The 17090-nt window shown below is 41.1% G+C and overlaps 1 protein-coding gene across 1 annotated transcript in view; it reads left to right on the top strand.

The window, feature by feature from the left end:
* The first annotated feature begins 465 nt into the window (after window positions 1-465).
* Window positions 466-17090, top strand: part of GABRP (gamma-aminobutyric acid type A receptor subunit pi) — a 51540-nt gene continuing 34915 nt past the window's right edge. The window contains exons 1-5 of the mRNA XM_075275889.1: window positions 466-536; window positions 763-860; window positions 7893-7960; window positions 10628-10845; window positions 16303-16385. Coding sequence (XP_075131990.1) covers window positions 466-536; window positions 763-860; window positions 7893-7960; window positions 10628-10845; window positions 16303-16385 — 538 coding nt within the window. The remainder of the gene's footprint in view (window positions 537-762; window positions 861-7892; window positions 7961-10627; window positions 10846-16302; window positions 16386-17090) is intronic.

The following is a 17090-nucleotide window of genomic DNA, read 5'->3' as shown; positions in this document are numbered from 1 at the left end:
TTCTTTTGAGTGTGGAAAGTGTCTAGTTGATAGGCTGTGATAGTGGGGTAATCCTGGGACTTGGGTGTGTTAGATGCCCCCAGACATGCTTCCCCTGTTGTCCCAGTTGCATTCCAGAGGTGTTGTCATCATTTGCTGAGGTGTCATAGTGAACTTGGTGACCCTCCTTAGTCGAATAGTGGTTTCTCTTGAAACAAACTTTTTTTTCCCCATAGACTATAATGGGATTCGATATTCGTTCGAATAGTCGAATATTGAGGTGGCTGATATGGCGAATATGAAGTGGCTTAATTGATTATATGTGTACAGATATGTAAAAGTATTACAATGTTATCAATTCATAGGCCTGTTACAAGTGAAATGTTCCAAGGTGCAACCGTCCATTTCACTGACCTATAGTCATAAATAAAAACAATGGCAAAAGTCGCCAAATAGACTTGATCAAAAGTGGCAATTAGCATCAATATGAATGGTAACACATTTTATTTATACAGCGCCAAGATATTCAGCAAAACGTTACAAAATGTAGGTTTCAAGTACAGACAAAAAGAGGCATTACAAAAAAATAGTCAATTCGTACAACGGGATTGAGGACCCTGCTTGCAAGAGTTTACAATCTATGAGATAGAAAGGGAAAAAGGAAAACCAGCACCGTGTGATATTTTAAATATATAATGATTGTTTCAAATAATTATCTATTTTAAAATGTTAACTTGTAATTAGTTGTGTATTCTTAAATTTTTGTAACTTTTCTATTTGCAGTGGCATGGATACCATAGAAGGAGAAGAAACAGATACACTTTCAGGATTTGAAAATCTCACAAAATATTACAACAAATATTTACGACCAAATCTCAATGGTACGTATTACACTTGTGCATACTATTTTAAGTAAGGCGGAGTCCACACATTTCGGAAAAGCGATGTATATATATATATATATATATATATATATATATATATATATATATATACAATTTTTTTCACTTTGGAAGGAATGGGAAATATAAAACGCGCACTTTCACTTCTCTCAGAAGACTGCATCTCAGAAACTAAACTGACTCCTGACTTTAGCTTAAAAAAAATGCAGCACAAACTGAAACGCAATGTATAAGGGATTATTTTTACCGCAGCAGCACAGGGGCTCAGAATAGAGGAGGAGCCTGACTACATGATAGCACTGCCTCAGGTAATAAGTAATACGTTGCAGCAGGGCCATAAACAATCCTTGCACAGGGCCATCTTGCTCTGAGTGCCTGCTTTTGAGATAAAGATGGTATTAAAGGAGTTTTATCCAGGGGTTTCCATAGTTACATATGGATGGTGCCATGTACTACTTTTCTTGTCCTGTTTGTATGCTGTAATGCTCAGCCCTTATTCTGTATGTAAAATTTGCACAGTACTACTCTGTATTAAAGAACAGCAAAGGCCAGAAGATTCATGTCATCCTGTTTTTGCTATTCGTTTATCCCTGTCTTCTTCATTGCAGCGTCTGGCACTATTCTCTGACATCATGTCACTGCTGAGGTCTGTGATTGGGTCTTAGCGGTAACATCAGTATGCGAGGTCTGTGATTGGGCCTTAAAGGGATCCTAGCATTAAAACTCATTTTTTTTTATGCCTAACACGTTGGAATAGAAGTTTGAAGCCAACCCCCGGAAGAAGACGTGAAGAAGAGCCGTTCCTGAAGAAGATGGAGGCGGCGCTGGAGAGTTCTCTTGCAGCACTGGGGACGCCCCCAGTACTGTTTGAGCTCTGGGGCCCGCCCCCAGTGCTGTGAGAGAACTCATTTGATTACTGACGAAAATTGGATTATATACCGAATGGTCATGTGATTCATGGTCCATGGTCATGTGATGAGCACACAGGTGCCGCTCGTTATAATCACAGCACAGTAATCAGACATCTGCCTGGTAATCAGCTGTGCACCCGTGTGCTCATCACATGACCATGAACTGTAAATCACATGACCATGGTTAGACTTTTATCCGCTAGAAGTAACAGAATGATTGACAGCAAGCCGAAATCTAGAAAACTGTGAGGAATTGATACAGAAAGTATATTGGAAAATTGTATATCTTTGTATTGTACATTTGTTTGTCAATATTGGTCTGAAAGTGGCCAACCCCTTTAACCCTTTCACTGCCAGGCACGTACACTGTACGTGCTCCCAAGGTGGCACTTCAGTAGCGGAGGACGTACTTAGTACGTCCTCCCTACTAATGCCGATATCTCTGGACTGCATCAACATATCTTGATGCTTTAAAATGCATTTTAAAGAAGAGATTCTCATCTTTAAAATGATGAGAAGAACTTGATGATTGGATGTACAGTCTTGGAGCAATTCACTGTTGAAAACACTATTTGGCATTGAGATCCAACTGCAGATCTCAATTCCCGACAGCGTTTCAACAGTGAATTTCTCCAAAACTGGACATCCAATCTTGATATCATTTTAAAGATGAGATTCTCCTCTTTAAAATGCAATTGAAAGCATCAAGATATGTTGATGCAGTCCAAAGATATAGAGCTCCAAAGTGTCCCCCCCCCCTCCTGTCTAAGCAAGCAATTTGCGATCTAACAAGAAAGGAAGAGGGACACGGAGCAGTGGAGCAGAGAGAGAGAGACAGAGAAACAGTCTCTCTGCATCAGACTCTCTGCATAACTTGTATGCGACAGCAGGAGGGGGGTGGCAGGGACTCTATTGTCCCTATTAACCCTTCTCCTACCAATCAGAGTGTATACTATACATTTGTCTCTGATTGTCACATACAGTTATAATGTAATTCCCCCCTGAGCTTTACTAGTGGGGTATTCTTATGTTATACCTCCTGAACATAACCAGGAAGTTTATTGGCACTGTGACCCAGACGTTTACCATTGTCCAGGTCGCAGAGCCAAAAAAAAAAGTCGCACCAAACACTTACACAACATATACATAAAGTCGCAAATAAAGTTTACATTTCACCCAATCCCTGTCCTGTCTATACCTGAGCTTTCTACAGTAAAATACGTCTCTAGTGATGTCCGTTACACACTAAAATAATAGTAATAACGATTATCACTACAGATGAACGTATAGATTGCTAAAATTATTATAGGGGGATGGAAAATAACATTTTTATGTAAAGTCCTATTTAATTTGCATGCACAAAATGGGATGGCGCATTTCTGCGATTTTGGCGATTCTTTAACACCCGCCCCTGTAAATATATACATGTATGGTATGTATGAACTCCTCACATATTGCCGTTTTATGGACAGTACATTATGTTTGCAGAAAGGGATTTCTTGAGCCGCACTTTAGTGGCAAATTTGAATTTTTGCGCAATTTTTGCTTGCAATCTCTGTTTGCCGCAACGTTGAATGAAGGTGGTTGTATATATAAACTATTAAATTGTCCGAGCTCTTGTTGTAGTTGATGTTTGCGGTACATATAGTGTATATACACATTGTATACACCATAAGCTATTATTTTAAAAGTATTTTGTATATGAATGTGAGATTGAACATGAGTTTTAGGTGCAAATATGTGTTTTAGCGTATTTTTTCAAAAAATTATTTGTGTTGGTCGCAAAGTTGCATGAAGGTGGATGTGGCTATCGATGACCCATTAAGACATTTGTAATCTTCAGGTTGTCTACTTTCAAAAAATATATAGGGTTTAGGGGTTCACTTACTTTTCATGGTGTGTAATCCCTACATTTTATAGGATGATACTTTTTTAACATTTCCAGCTTCAAAGCAGAATTTTGTTCCTTCCAGTTCTAGCGATTTTCTGAAGACACGTGCATGCAGGTTCAGGCCATAGTGATATGTATGAACTCTGCACATGTTGAACTCTTATTTTTAGGAGGTTTGGTGCATTTAATTTTTTGTTCGGTTTCCGCTTTTAACAACTAATATACATTTATTTGCATTTTTTCATAAAACATTCACTTTAAATCAAAATTGCATGAAAGTGCCTGTTCGTATAAAGTGGCATTCTGACAATGCTGCAGGTGTCTACTTTAAGAAAATATATAGGTATGGGGGGTTGGATGCTTTCTTAATGTTGCAATTTAGGTTTGATTTGTCCATCTCAAAACTGTGAAAATTGCTCTGGCTACTGGAGGTGCAAAATTTCCAGAGACCCTTGTCAGCGAAAAGGTTAAGGACCAGGCCTCGTTTTTCAAAATTGACATGTGTCACTTTATATGGCAATAACTTTGAGACGCTTTAACATACAGAAGTGATTTTGAGATTTTTTTCTCATGACACACTGTACTTCATGTTAGAGTTAAAATTTAATCAATATTTGTGTATTTATTATAAAAAAATAGAAAATCTCATGGAAATGTTATTTGAAATGCAAGTAATAGAAAAAAAAGTCCTATGACTGTACCTTACCATATGAAGAGTTAATTTTTCAGGTTTGAGGTGCTAGACCAGGGATAGGGAACCTTTGGCTCTCCAGCTGCTGTGAAACTACAATTCCCATCATGCTCCATTCACTTCCATGGGAGTTCCAAGAACAGCAGAGCAAGTATGCATTCTGGGAGTTGTAGTTTTGCAACAGCTGGAGAGCCGTACGTTCCTTACCCCTGTGCTAGACCAAGCCTCTGGACCTTAGGAGTGCGAATCGCTAGAATAGTGAAGGAAGGAACGGTCTGCAGCACTCGATATTCTTCTAAAACTTTAAATCTTTATTCCATTTTCTTAAACTACAGAGTCCACATAGCAGGAGGTGAAAGTAGGAAAAAACGTGAAAAAGGGACTGTCTACAGTTTGAGAAGACTATCGAGTGCTACAGACCGTTCCTTCCTTCACTATGTCTCATTTGCAGAGCCCCTAGAGTATCAATACAAAGGAAACTCCCCAAAAGGACCCCATTTTTTAAACTACACCCCTTACAGAATTCATCAAGAGATATAGTGAGCATTTAGACCCCACAGCCTTTTCACAGATTTTATTAACATTGGGATGTGTAAATGAGAAATTACTAAAATGTCCCTTTATCCTCAAAGTTTTCATTTTCACAAGGGGTTAAAAGAGAAAAATCCCCCCACAGATTGTTACACAATTTCACCTGAACACGACAATACCCCATATGTGGTCGGAATCTGCTGTATGGGAACGTGGCGGGGCTTGGAATGGAAACAGCGCTATTTGGTTTTTGGAGAGCAAATTTTGCTGGAATAGTTTACAGGTACCATGTCGTATTTGCAGGGCCCCTAGCGTACCAAAACACTGGAAGCGCCCAAAAGTGTAAACTGTAATCCCTCAAAAAATTTATCAGGGGTCTAATGAGCATTAGTATCCCAGACATGACTGCACAGCAGATGGTGGAGCGTGAATATATAAGCTGTGCAGAGTGCATTGGGAACACCAAATTCCCCACTATATCCCCAGTAGCTCCTAAGATTGGGGGGTCACTTTGGGGGTCAGTTCTGGTATTTTCCCTCGTAAGCTCTAAATCTGGGGTGTCTGCTGATAAACGCTTATACACAGCTTATACATTCCCTTCCTGCCGCAGCCAGTTGTGTTCTAATGATTTGGTGATTTTTGGGGGATTTTTGTACGAGCTATATATTTTTAATATTTTTCTGGTGATGTGGCCATATAAGGGTTTGTTTTTTGCGGGATGAAATGTTTTTTTGTAATTACACCATTTCTGGGTGCCTTTAAACTATAGAATAAATTTTATTAACTCTTTCTTGGTGGATTAAAAACATCCCAAGCAATTCTGGTATTGCTTTTTAACTTTTAATTTTTTTTCCACCCAGCGTAGCGTATATGTAACAAGTGACCTTTATTCTGCGGGTCAATACGATTATGGCGATACCTCATTTATATTGTTTTTTTATGCGTTACTAGTTTTGCATAATAAAAAACAATTTGGGGAAAGAAATCAATCATTTTTGCATCGCCATCTTCTGAGATGTGTAGCTTTGTTTTTTAATTGACAGAGTTGGTTGAGGGCTTAATCTTTTACCGGACGATCTGTGGATTTTATTGGTACTGTCTTGGGGTATGTGTGACTTTTTGATCTCATTTTATAGCATTTTAATAAGGCGAGATGGCAAAAAGTCATTATTTATTTGCTTGATTAATTTATTTATTTATTTTTCATAGACTTAAATTCTTCTTCTTTTTTTTTTACTTTTTTTTTAATCATTTTTTATTGATGTCCCACTAGAGGATCTGAACCAGTGATCCACTGGATTGCTGATTCAGCATTATAGACTTATATATACACTTGTATTGCAGTCTATATCGGAAGTTACTCTATGCAGACGCATAGAGTAACTTCTTCCCTTCCTGGCAGGATCAGCCAGGCATGTAGAGCCTGCAGGCAGCCTGGGGTCACTGTCCAGTACCCCGGGCTGCAGATACTTCATATGGACACCCCCCGATCTCACTGTGGGGGGTGCCCAGGGGCCCCTTAACCCGGCAGAGCCCATTGGATACGGCGGACATGTTTGCCTGCTGTATTCAAAGGGTTAAAACCCACGATTGAAGCGCAGCAGGAGCAGGATGTTAGCTGTGTGTTACAGCTAACACTGGCTCCCGATGCCGCCGGCATTTTTACTTTCGGTTTGAAACTCTTAAGATGGGGCGGTCACTATTGACCACCTGCAACTTAAGGGTTAAATAGCGGGGATCGGTGTTATCATCGTCCCCACTGTTACAGTGGGAGCCTGGCTGTGAGATACAGCCGGTCTCCCATGGTGATCGCACGGGCTCTGCTTCTGAGCCCGTGCGATCTCCATCATGTACAGGCACGTGGGAATGCGGGAACGAACCACATTCCCAGACGTGCATGTACGTGAAATAGCGTAAAGGGGTTAAGGCAAGAGGGTGTAGTCATGTAGACATAGGACGTGGTTCTTCACAGTTAAAATAGTAAAATAATGGTTCTATACTAGATTTGTGGACTCTCTGAAACCCCTGACGGCATATTTTTGAATTTATGGCCCACCCTCCCCCCTAGGTCTCCCAAGCAACTCTAGCTTCAACTTCTATGTATTGCCAAGTCTTTGATCCCCTTATACTGGGCATCCAAATCCCCTCCCACAATATCTCACTTTCTACGGAAAGTCTCTCAAGTAGGCCATATGGAGGTACTCTCCCACTTTGAACTTCGCACTCACCAGAAGTTCAGCTCTATGTGGGTGCCATGGTACACCTTCTTAAAAGACCCCACCTGGGCACACCTGTGGAAACCCCCTGGTTGATTAGGATATTTTTCTTTTTGAGACCCTTTGACTCCCACCTCTAGAATTCATTGTTTTTCCCTTCCCCACATTCCATTTCCCGTTGTGTCTTTCATTGCTCAATCTGCAGTTACTTACAGACACTTTTGAATGTTTTATCGTGTCTGTAATGCCACACTTATTGTTATCAATGATATGTTTGTTCATTGTTGTCATTATAAATTTTCAATAAAACATTATTTACAAAAAAAATTGTAAAACTATGGGAGTAAAAGTAATAATGGCAGACACTGTATGAACATTTTATAAAAGCTTGATCTTCAATAAAAAAAATCAAATTGAGGATTATAAATAATCTAACTATAATTTATAGGAAATAGATTTTTAGATATGAGAGGATGATTCAGAGATCTATTATCAAGATTTTGAAAGTGTTGACTATAGCAAAGAGAGGTATTACTGTCACAGCAAATAAATGTAAAAGTTGTAAAATGTTGCAATGTACAATAGTTCCAAAGGTGGAAAAAGGCAAATTGTTTTGTGAGGCTAGGTGAAGACCCTTACCAATCTGTAACTTCCCCTATCAAAAGAGCATGTGGGGAATCCACTTTGAATAAAATTTATTTATTGAAATTTTAACATAATATTCATCATAATAGGTGATTAACCAACAGTTTTTTGTTTTTATTTCTTTAGAAAAGCCTGTTGAAATTGCAGTGACTCTGGAAATTGCAAGCATTTCTTCTATATCAGAAGACAATATGGTAAGCAAAAGCACATATGAGACATTATGATCAAGTTAAATGGTGGGCTAAAAACAAACTTTATTTTCAGTGTTCAGGAACAATGTTTTACAAAAAGCTGTAAAATGATACCAAGTCCAATCTTTAAATCAACATATCATTGTAGTGTAACAGGTGTGGACCCACTGTGTCATTGAACATATTTGACTTGGGTCTACACTAGGGTTGAGTTTTCAGGATCGATTTTAAAATCCGATTTTCGATCATTTTTCATTCGAACCCGATCTCGATCCCAATTCCGATCCCAATGCAAGTCAATGGGATTTTTTTATTAATCGGAGACCGGATTTTAAAAGCAATCCTATTCACTATACAGCATGGAATCTAACAATTGAACCCTTTAATTATTAGAACCCACGCTGTGTAGTGAATCACTAAGTAGCTAGAGGATTTTTTTAAAATCCTCTGGCTACTTAGTCCCCCCTGGTGTCCACTTACCTCCAGAGATGGCTGCTCCGCTGCTCCGGTGTTCTTCTTCGCCTCGCTGCCGCTCCACGCTGCAATCTTCTTGCCTCGCTGCCCCCTGCCTCCCAGGTTAGGAGAGTGTGGGCGTGTTAGGAGAGTGTGGTCAGTTACTGGGAGGGGAGACGTCATGTCTCCCCGCCCTGTACCCACCCACACTCTCCTAAGCCACAAGCCCTGCCTTCCTAGCCCTTTAAACACTAACCTGGGAGGCGGGGCAGTGAGGCGAGAAGACTGCAGCGTGGAGCGGAGGCGAAGAAGAACACCGGAGCAGTGGAGCAGCCATCTCTGGAGGTAAGTAGCTACTAGAGATGTTAGTTTAGTCTCCCATTAGAATGAATGGAGGCAGCCGGCACGCAGGGGGTTAAGGCTGTGTGTCGGCTGCTTCCATTCATTCCTATGGAACCGCAGCGGAGCCTTCATACTGAGTATACACTATATACTCAGTGTGAAGACTAAGCAAAGCATTGTGGGAAATCGTACCAATCTCAATCCCACTGTGAAAGATCGTGTTCGGAATTCCGATCGCGATCGTGAAATTTTCTCGATCGCCGATCGGAATCCGATCTTTTCCGAACATGATCGCTCAACCAGCGCTCGCACTCCATTCAGGAAATCTGTCCCTGAATCCGCTTGAAAAATGCGGAGAATAGTCCTGCAAGTAGAAGAGGTATCAGAAGCAGTCGAAAATTTTGTTAGGTTTGTTATATTTATTCTTTGTAGGATAGGTTCCCAGTAGTAGCAGTACAGTATAACTCATGATGGACTAGGCAAAAGATGTTTAACTGTGTAAGGGTAGTCGAAGTGGCAGCAGCAGTAGAGAGTAGAGATTTAATAATGACCCAGATTCAACCTGAATACCCCAAAATGTTTGGTTATTAAAAATTGGGGAATCATCTTGCAACTATGATGGCCACCATGAAATTCATTGTGAAAAATTATTATACACTGGGGCTCTTCACACCCTAGTATGTAATAGTCCGAGGCCCAGGACAAGTGGAAAAAAACAATCATCATTTATACTCTCCTTCTCTCACCTCATTAAATTTCCTTGCAGCGTCCGGTGCTCTCTTGGTGACTTCCATGCACCCTGGGTCACTGCTAAGGCCTGTGTATGGACCACAGCAGTCACATGGGCACATGACATCATCAAGGAGAGAGAGCACCAGATAATGCAAGGAGGGCCAAAAGAGGTGAGGGAAGGTGAGTATACATGTTGTTTAGATTTTACATCTCTCCTGAGCGGAGGTCTGAAAAGACCCCAGTCTATAATAATTTAAATTTACATTTAGCAGGGGCTACAATTCTGACCGGTCCCTGGATCATACATCTAACACACGGGGTCTGTACTGATATTGTTCAGTGTGCATATCTGACCAGCTGGACAACATATACCAGCATGCCTCCCGCTGGGGTCTGCTACAACTTTATCCTATGGAGATTAGAAATTGGGATATGGCATATAGGGACTATTACCACAGGGCACTCCTGCTTAAATTCTAAGTTGTTTGCTATTGGAGTGACTGTGGGTTTAACATTGTGTCCGCCATCCAATCAGCCAATCTTACGAATTCACGGAAGGGGTCAGGCGTACCTTTAATTTGAGGTCCCCCCCCCCCCCCACATTAGTGATTTTTGTTTTCAATTATTGTGCAATAGGGACACGTTATTTAGGTTTTATCCTTTTCATTAATAAAAGCTACATTTTAGCCAGCAATCTTCATTTAAGAAGGTAACCCTTAGGTTTAAAAAAAATAATAATAATATTCCGACGTGGTAGGCAGAAAAAAAATACAATTTTAATGATACAATCCCTAAAAAAAAAAGGGGGCAAGAGACAGCATTAAAAATATACCCTTTACATACCCTGTTGCTCTAGTGTTACCTCTTTGATCCCTGCCACTCTGGAGCACTAATCTTGTAGCAATGACATCACATAAATCTGGCACACATGACTGCTGGAGATTATTACTGGATGCAGTCATGTGAATAATACATTGGAACAGTTAGACATCAAAATAATAAGTAATAGTATTTCATTTTTAAATCTCTTCTAACAAAGATGCGCTTAAAATATTTTGGAATATCTGCCATTTTTCTTGATATGTACTTAGTTTAATAATATGTTTAGTATGTAATATGTACTTAGTTTAATCCATGTTTCAGGATTATACAGCCACAATATTTTTGCGTCAGAGATGGATGGATGATCGACTAATATTTGAAGGCGATAAAAGTATTACTTTGGATTCCAGGCTTTTACAATTGCTTTGGGTTCCAGACACCTACATTGTAGATTCCAAGAAATCCTTCCTGCATGATGTTACTGTGGATAACCGTCTTGTTCGTCTCTATGCTAATGGAACTGTGCTTTATGCAATCAGGTACTGTACACATTAAGTGTTACAATGTATTTTTGCATGCATTACACTATGACAGTGATGGTGAACCTTTTAGAGACTGAGTGCCCAAACTGCAACCCAAAACCCACTAAATTATTGCAAAGTGCCAAAACGGCAATTTAACCTTAATGCTGTGCGGATCCACAATTACAGACCCGCAAAATATAGTCTTGTGAATGGGGCTTTACAGAGTTTTTAATGATACAAAACAACTTTGTACTGTATAATTTGTAAATGGTCACTATTGACATCGTGCAGGATCTGTTTTATAGTGACTGTGCAATATTATTAAAGCCTGTAGTAAAATCATATCTGCTATAAAACAGATACTGTGTGATATAAATAATGAGGGGCCCCACACAGTAGAATCTGCTCCACTGTGGGCCCCATCACGGCACTGTAACAATACAATAACATCTAAGCACTTAACCCCTTAACAGTCACGTTAAAATGACAAAAACTGGTCTGAAAATGTTACCTTTTTTATTGCAGATTTTGAATTTGATGCCTTATGTACATTTTAACCCTTTAGCGATCTAACATATATTCAATTTGATTTCAATGTAGTTGTACAAAACTTTGTGTTTTATGGGTACATTAGACTTTTTGATCAGTTTTACTTTTTTTATTTTGAGAGCTGAGATAAATAGAAATCTATTCTGGCATCTACTAATCTTATTTTGGGGTTGTTACAGATGTGATACTGCTAATTGTGTGCTTTGTTTTTACGAAATATAAAAGTAGTCTATTTTTTACTAGTTTTAAAGGGGTATTCCCACGTCGCATACTCAGCAGTCTTCACTGCTGTAAAATCTTCTTTCTTCCTGGTTTCTTGCATCATTTGGTGGGCGGGGTTTCACATGCAACCTGCCGTTTAGCTCCGCCCTCAAATCTGTGTGTACCTCCGCCCACCCATATTGGACTATGACGTACAGGCAGCAGCAACTCCATTCTGTGTTACATACAGAGACTGCCTGTCTCTGCCATAATGAACACAAATGAGTTAGCTAGCCTGATGACTGGGAGAACAGAAGACGAGTTCAGAAATGAAAGCAGCTCCTCTCCTCTATCTGATAGCAGGGAGCTAGGTCACGTGGTGTAGACACAGGAATAGCTAGAAACACAGGCTCGCTCCCGTGCACTTAGTCCCTCCTCCCTCCCCCCCCCCCCCTCAGAGCAGGCAGATACAGTCCTATTAAAAAGTTTGGGCACCCCTATTAATCTTAATCATTTTTAGTTCTAAATATTTTGGTGTTTGCAGCGGCCATTTCAGTTTGATATCTCTAATAACTGATGGACAAATTTTGGTTTAATGCATATTGCACATTTTCTGTTAGTACAATAAACCTCATTTCAATCCTGAAATATTACTGTGTCCATCAGTTATTAGAGATATCAAACTGAAATGGCCGCTGCAAACACCAAAATATTTAGAACTAAAAATGATTAAGATTAATAGTGGTGCCCAAACTTTTTCATAGGACTGTACATCACTTGACTTTTGAGCAGATAAGTCAAGGGCTGTGTCAACAATGAATTGAATAAAGTAAGATAGTGGACAAACAAAGCAGTTTTGCTGAAGCAATGTATTTAGGAAAAGTCTTACATCCACATTAACAAGCAGTATAGATAGGATCCTTGTGATGGGACAACCCCTTTAAGCTGCACAAGAGTTCCCCTAGAGAAGGCAGGGTTGGTTCATTACTGTCCCTGCCTTCCTGGTGGCTATGTACTCAGTGAAAGCTCTATACACAGCTATGGGAACCGCCATGATGCATGAATCGCTGGGATCAGAGTCTGTTAGAGCTGCTAGGTCCTACAGGACTCAGATCATCTCTCTAGTTATGGGCAGGGGGCTGTATTCTTTATTACAGTAATAGTTAAGCTTGAGGACTAGGTCTCTGAGTGGGATATTAGGTATACACGTAGTAAATAGGCTGTCTAATATTTGGATACATAGAGATGTCTATGAAGAGTTCCTGAAAAGCAGTCGATTGCAGATATTAAAATGGTTTGACCAGGGAGTAGTAATTTACTTAGCTGTTTCAAGGAATCACAGATGATGGTTCTTGGGGTTCCGGCAACATCACAACCCCCAGGTCATGTACAGCATTCGCTCCATCACCCATGTCACTTTGCCCCCTTCCTCCTTCCCTAATTAATTACCTGTGAAATCAGGGAAGGAGGGAATGGCAGAGCGACATAGGGAATAGAGCAACCCATGGGAACACTGCCTCACCAAGGTGTTCTGGTGGTTGTGAGGTCGCCAGAACCCCTTGATCCATCATCTGTGATACCCAGGACCAGGTAAGTAAATTAGTATGCCTCGGACAACCCCTTTATTTAAGGTAAGTCTCACATTCACTGGCTAAACCTGCAGTCCTGGTTGTCAGATATTTCTAGCTTGTGGAAGTATGTCTTCTTGTAGTTGAGATCGAAGTACAGTGGTGGCATTGTCCATGCACTCTTGCAGAGCTTCTATGCTTTGGTCAATTTCCCTGATCTCCCTAGTGACTTTAGAGGTAATATTGGGGGATATCTTGGCTAGTTGATTCTGTAGCTTACCCTGGAAGTGCAGAAAGAGCTTCTTGATTGACTGTAAGATTAACCTTGGACGATTAACCAGGGAAGGCGTATAGATGGTAGCCCTCAGAGGAGCAATATGATTCTTCCAGAGGTGCAAAGGTTGTGATATTTTTAGTTTAGTTTTTTTTTTTTTTTTTGTCATACTGTGCATTGCAAAACACAAGCAGCAGAGGGTCTATAGAAGAAACTTGAAGGGGGTCTCTTGCTATATTAATCTGCTGTGTAACCAGAGTGTATAGAGGCATCCTAGGGCATAATCACTTAGGGCAAGAACCTAGTACTCCTTGCCATTTCCAGAGATGGAGCTAGGGTGAAAGAACTAAATCGAAGAAGTGATATGCTATTCCAAAAATAGCCACTAGATGGTAGTCCAGGCATGAGTTCTGTTAATGCTCTATGAGAAGTAAATTAGAATCTGTGGAGATTAGAGATGAGCGAACACCGTTCGATTGAATACATATTTGATCGAATATCAGGCCGTTCGAGGTGTTCAATTCCAGTTGAACACCACGAGGCAAACGCAGTAAAAATTTGTATCCCCTCCCACCTTCCCTGGCGCATTTTTTGCACCAATAACTGCGCAGAGGAGGTGGGACAGGAACTACGATAACGGAGGCAGTTTAAAAAAAACCTATTGGCTGCTGAAATCAGGTGACCTCCAATTTAGAAGAATGGTGGATTTAACATTCACAGGCAGGGTTAGCTAGGGATGTTACTCACCCAGCTCTTTGGGGCTCTATTTGGTTGGGATCCCTGTCAGCTTGCGATATGCAGAAGCTGACTTTTTCCCATAGGAATGCATTGACCAGTGTTGATTAGCCCATTCGGCCAATCATCCCTGGTTCTACTGGAAGAGGCGGAGTCTAAGATCCGTCCACAGCAGTTTCCATTGTGGTCCGATCTCAGATGTAGCAGTGCTGACACAGTACTGTACATCGGAGATGAAGCACAGCTGGGCATGCACTCTGCTTGGCTGCATCTGCTAGCTCTGCTACATCGGGCCGTGCGCTCAGCTCAACTACTCCGGAGTAGTTGAGCTGAGCGCACGACCCAATGTAGGAGAGCTGGCAGATGTAGCAGTCCGATGTAGCAGACTAACACACTCAGCTCTGCTGCATCAGACTGCTAACATCGGCCAGCTCTGCTAAATCTCTGGTCTAGCAGCTCTGCACTACTCCCAACCATCCCTCCATCTACTCCTCCTGTCACACACATGTCGTGTGTAGCAGAGCTCAGCGCACACTCAGCTCTACTACATCTCTACAACAGAGTGTTGTAGATGGTTGGGTGTAGCAGAGCTGAGCTCTGCTTCATCTCCGGAGTCATGTCCGGAGTAGCCGAGCTAACCGCACGGCTAGCTCTGCTTCATCTCGCCATAGGAATGCATTGACCAGCGCTGATTGGCCAGTGTACAGCATTCGGCCAATCAACGCTGGTTCTTCCGGAGGAGGCGGAGTCTAAAATCGGACCAGAATGGAAACTGCTGTGGACCGATTTTAGACTCCGCCTTCTTAGGCAGAACCAGCGTTGATTGGCCGAATGTTGTACACTGGCCAATCAACGCTGGTCAATGTATTCCTATGGGAAAAAGTCAGTTCCTGCATATCGCAAGCTGACAGGGATCCCGACATAATAAAGGTACTTGATGCCCCCAGGCATGCTTCCCCTGCTGTCCCAGTTGCATTCCAGGGTGTTGGCATCATTTCCTGGGGTGTGATAGTGGACTTGGTGACTCTCCTGAGTTGAATGGTCGGATCCCCTGTAGTGAAGCATTTTCTCCCATAGACTATAATGGGGTTCGATATTCGTTCGAATAGTCGAATATTGAGCGGCTATTCGAAACGAATATCGAATATCGAACATTTTACTGTTCTCTCATCTCTAGTGGAGATTATAGGAAGATGTGATGTCCACAGCGATTTGGGTTTAGCAGAGGTGACAAGGCAAAAGAGGTGCAGGATTTGAACAGTAGAGTGTTATGTGTAAGAAGTGCGATGTGTGACTTCTGTATTGGCAGCGGGACTTATCTGCTGCAATCTGTAGGCTGTACAAATCTTCCCAGAGGTATGACTAGGCTGAGTGGGATTCTGGCTCCCTCTCCACATGTCCAATGGTCTGAAGTAGATGGAGGATTGAAGAGCCTGTGATTCCAAGGTTGCGAGCATGGTGAAGTTCATTTAGTGTAAATCTAAAGGTAGGAGAAAAATAGCCTTTATTAAGGATATACTTATGTGTTAGTCCGAAAAAATAGCATTTTAATGATCCTTTAAGGTACACCACTAACATCTCTTCTCTACTAATAAAACATTCAAGGGCTCATTAACATCTGTGCCCGGTCTCCGTTCTGCAGGTTTCCGTTTCCTGCACAAAACAGAGGCAGGAGACGGAAATCTGCAGGACTCTTTCATACCCATTCATTTGAATGGGTTTGAAAGATGTCTGGCCGTGAGCGGCGGTGAGCGTTTTATGCTCTCCGCCGCGAAACAGTTTTTTTTTAAATCGGACACAGAGTCGGACATGCAGTACTCCGTGTCCAGTTTTAAAAAAACGGTTTCGCGGCAGAGAGCATAAAACGCTCACCACCGCTCACGGCCAGACCCGCTCTGACAGCTTTCCGTCTTCTGCCGGCAAAAAAGCTGAGAACGGAGACCCGAACGCTAGTGTGAACCTAGCGTAAGTTGTATTTTTTTTCATCAGGAATTGTTATTACTCTAGTTCTTTACACACACAATGTTTTAGTCTAGAAGCTTATCTGATATTGTATACTTTAATGTACATATAACGATATATACTCCTTATTACTGATCACTTTGTATTGTATTATAATTTATATACATATTATTTTTCAATTAGAATTACAACAACTGTGGCTTGCAATATGGACCTTACCAAATATCCCATGGATAAGCAGACATGTAAACTGCAGCTAGAGAGCTGTAAGTATAATTCCGATTTAATGAGCCTGTAAACTATTGTAGTTGTACACAAGTATGAGAGTCTAAGGTAACATTGACTAAATCTGGTTGGTGATCAGCAGCAATAGATTTACTACCCCTGAGCAGTGTTTTACTATGAAAGTATATCTTCTAATTTTTACAATGCAGTATTATTGGGGGGGTTTGTATTTGTCACTATAGCTTATCAATTGTTTAATGCCTTACTGACGGGGTCATTTTTAGATTTCTTGTTTCCATTTTTTACTTCCCACCTTCCAAACTCCATAACTTTATATTTTTTCCATTGACATATGAGCACATATTGTTTGTATAATTGTTGGTAATAGTGGAGAACCTAGCCTCTCTGCTGCCTGAGGCGGACAATCAAAAGACCCCCCCAGGAGTGGGGGGGGGACGTGTTCATCTTTTTGATCATCCTCCTCAGGTAGTGGGGAGGGTGGGGGGTGCTAGTGGTAACATTACAGTGAATACAATGCAGTAATATTTACAGGAGACGTCTTCCCACATTTCCCATCTCTTCTCTTCGGACCGCCATGACCACTTCTTCCAGCTGTGACTTGACTCTGTAAAGTTGGCAACACAGACAACTTTGACTCCTGTTGCCCTCCCAACTCTTTTGCCCCATAGTGGCCCACCCATGAACTATTATTACACTCGGGGGGGGGGGGGGGGTGTCTTTTCAGT

Source organism: Leptodactylus fuscus, chromosome 5 (genome assembly GCF_031893055.1).
Source record: "Leptodactylus fuscus isolate aLepFus1 chromosome 5, aLepFus1.hap2, whole genome shotgun sequence".
Classification (NCBI taxonomy): Eukaryota; Metazoa; Chordata; class Amphibia; order Anura; family Leptodactylidae; genus Leptodactylus; species Leptodactylus fuscus.
The sequence above is the reverse complement of the archived record's forward strand: the minus strand, read 5'-3'. Positions and strand labels throughout refer to the sequence as shown.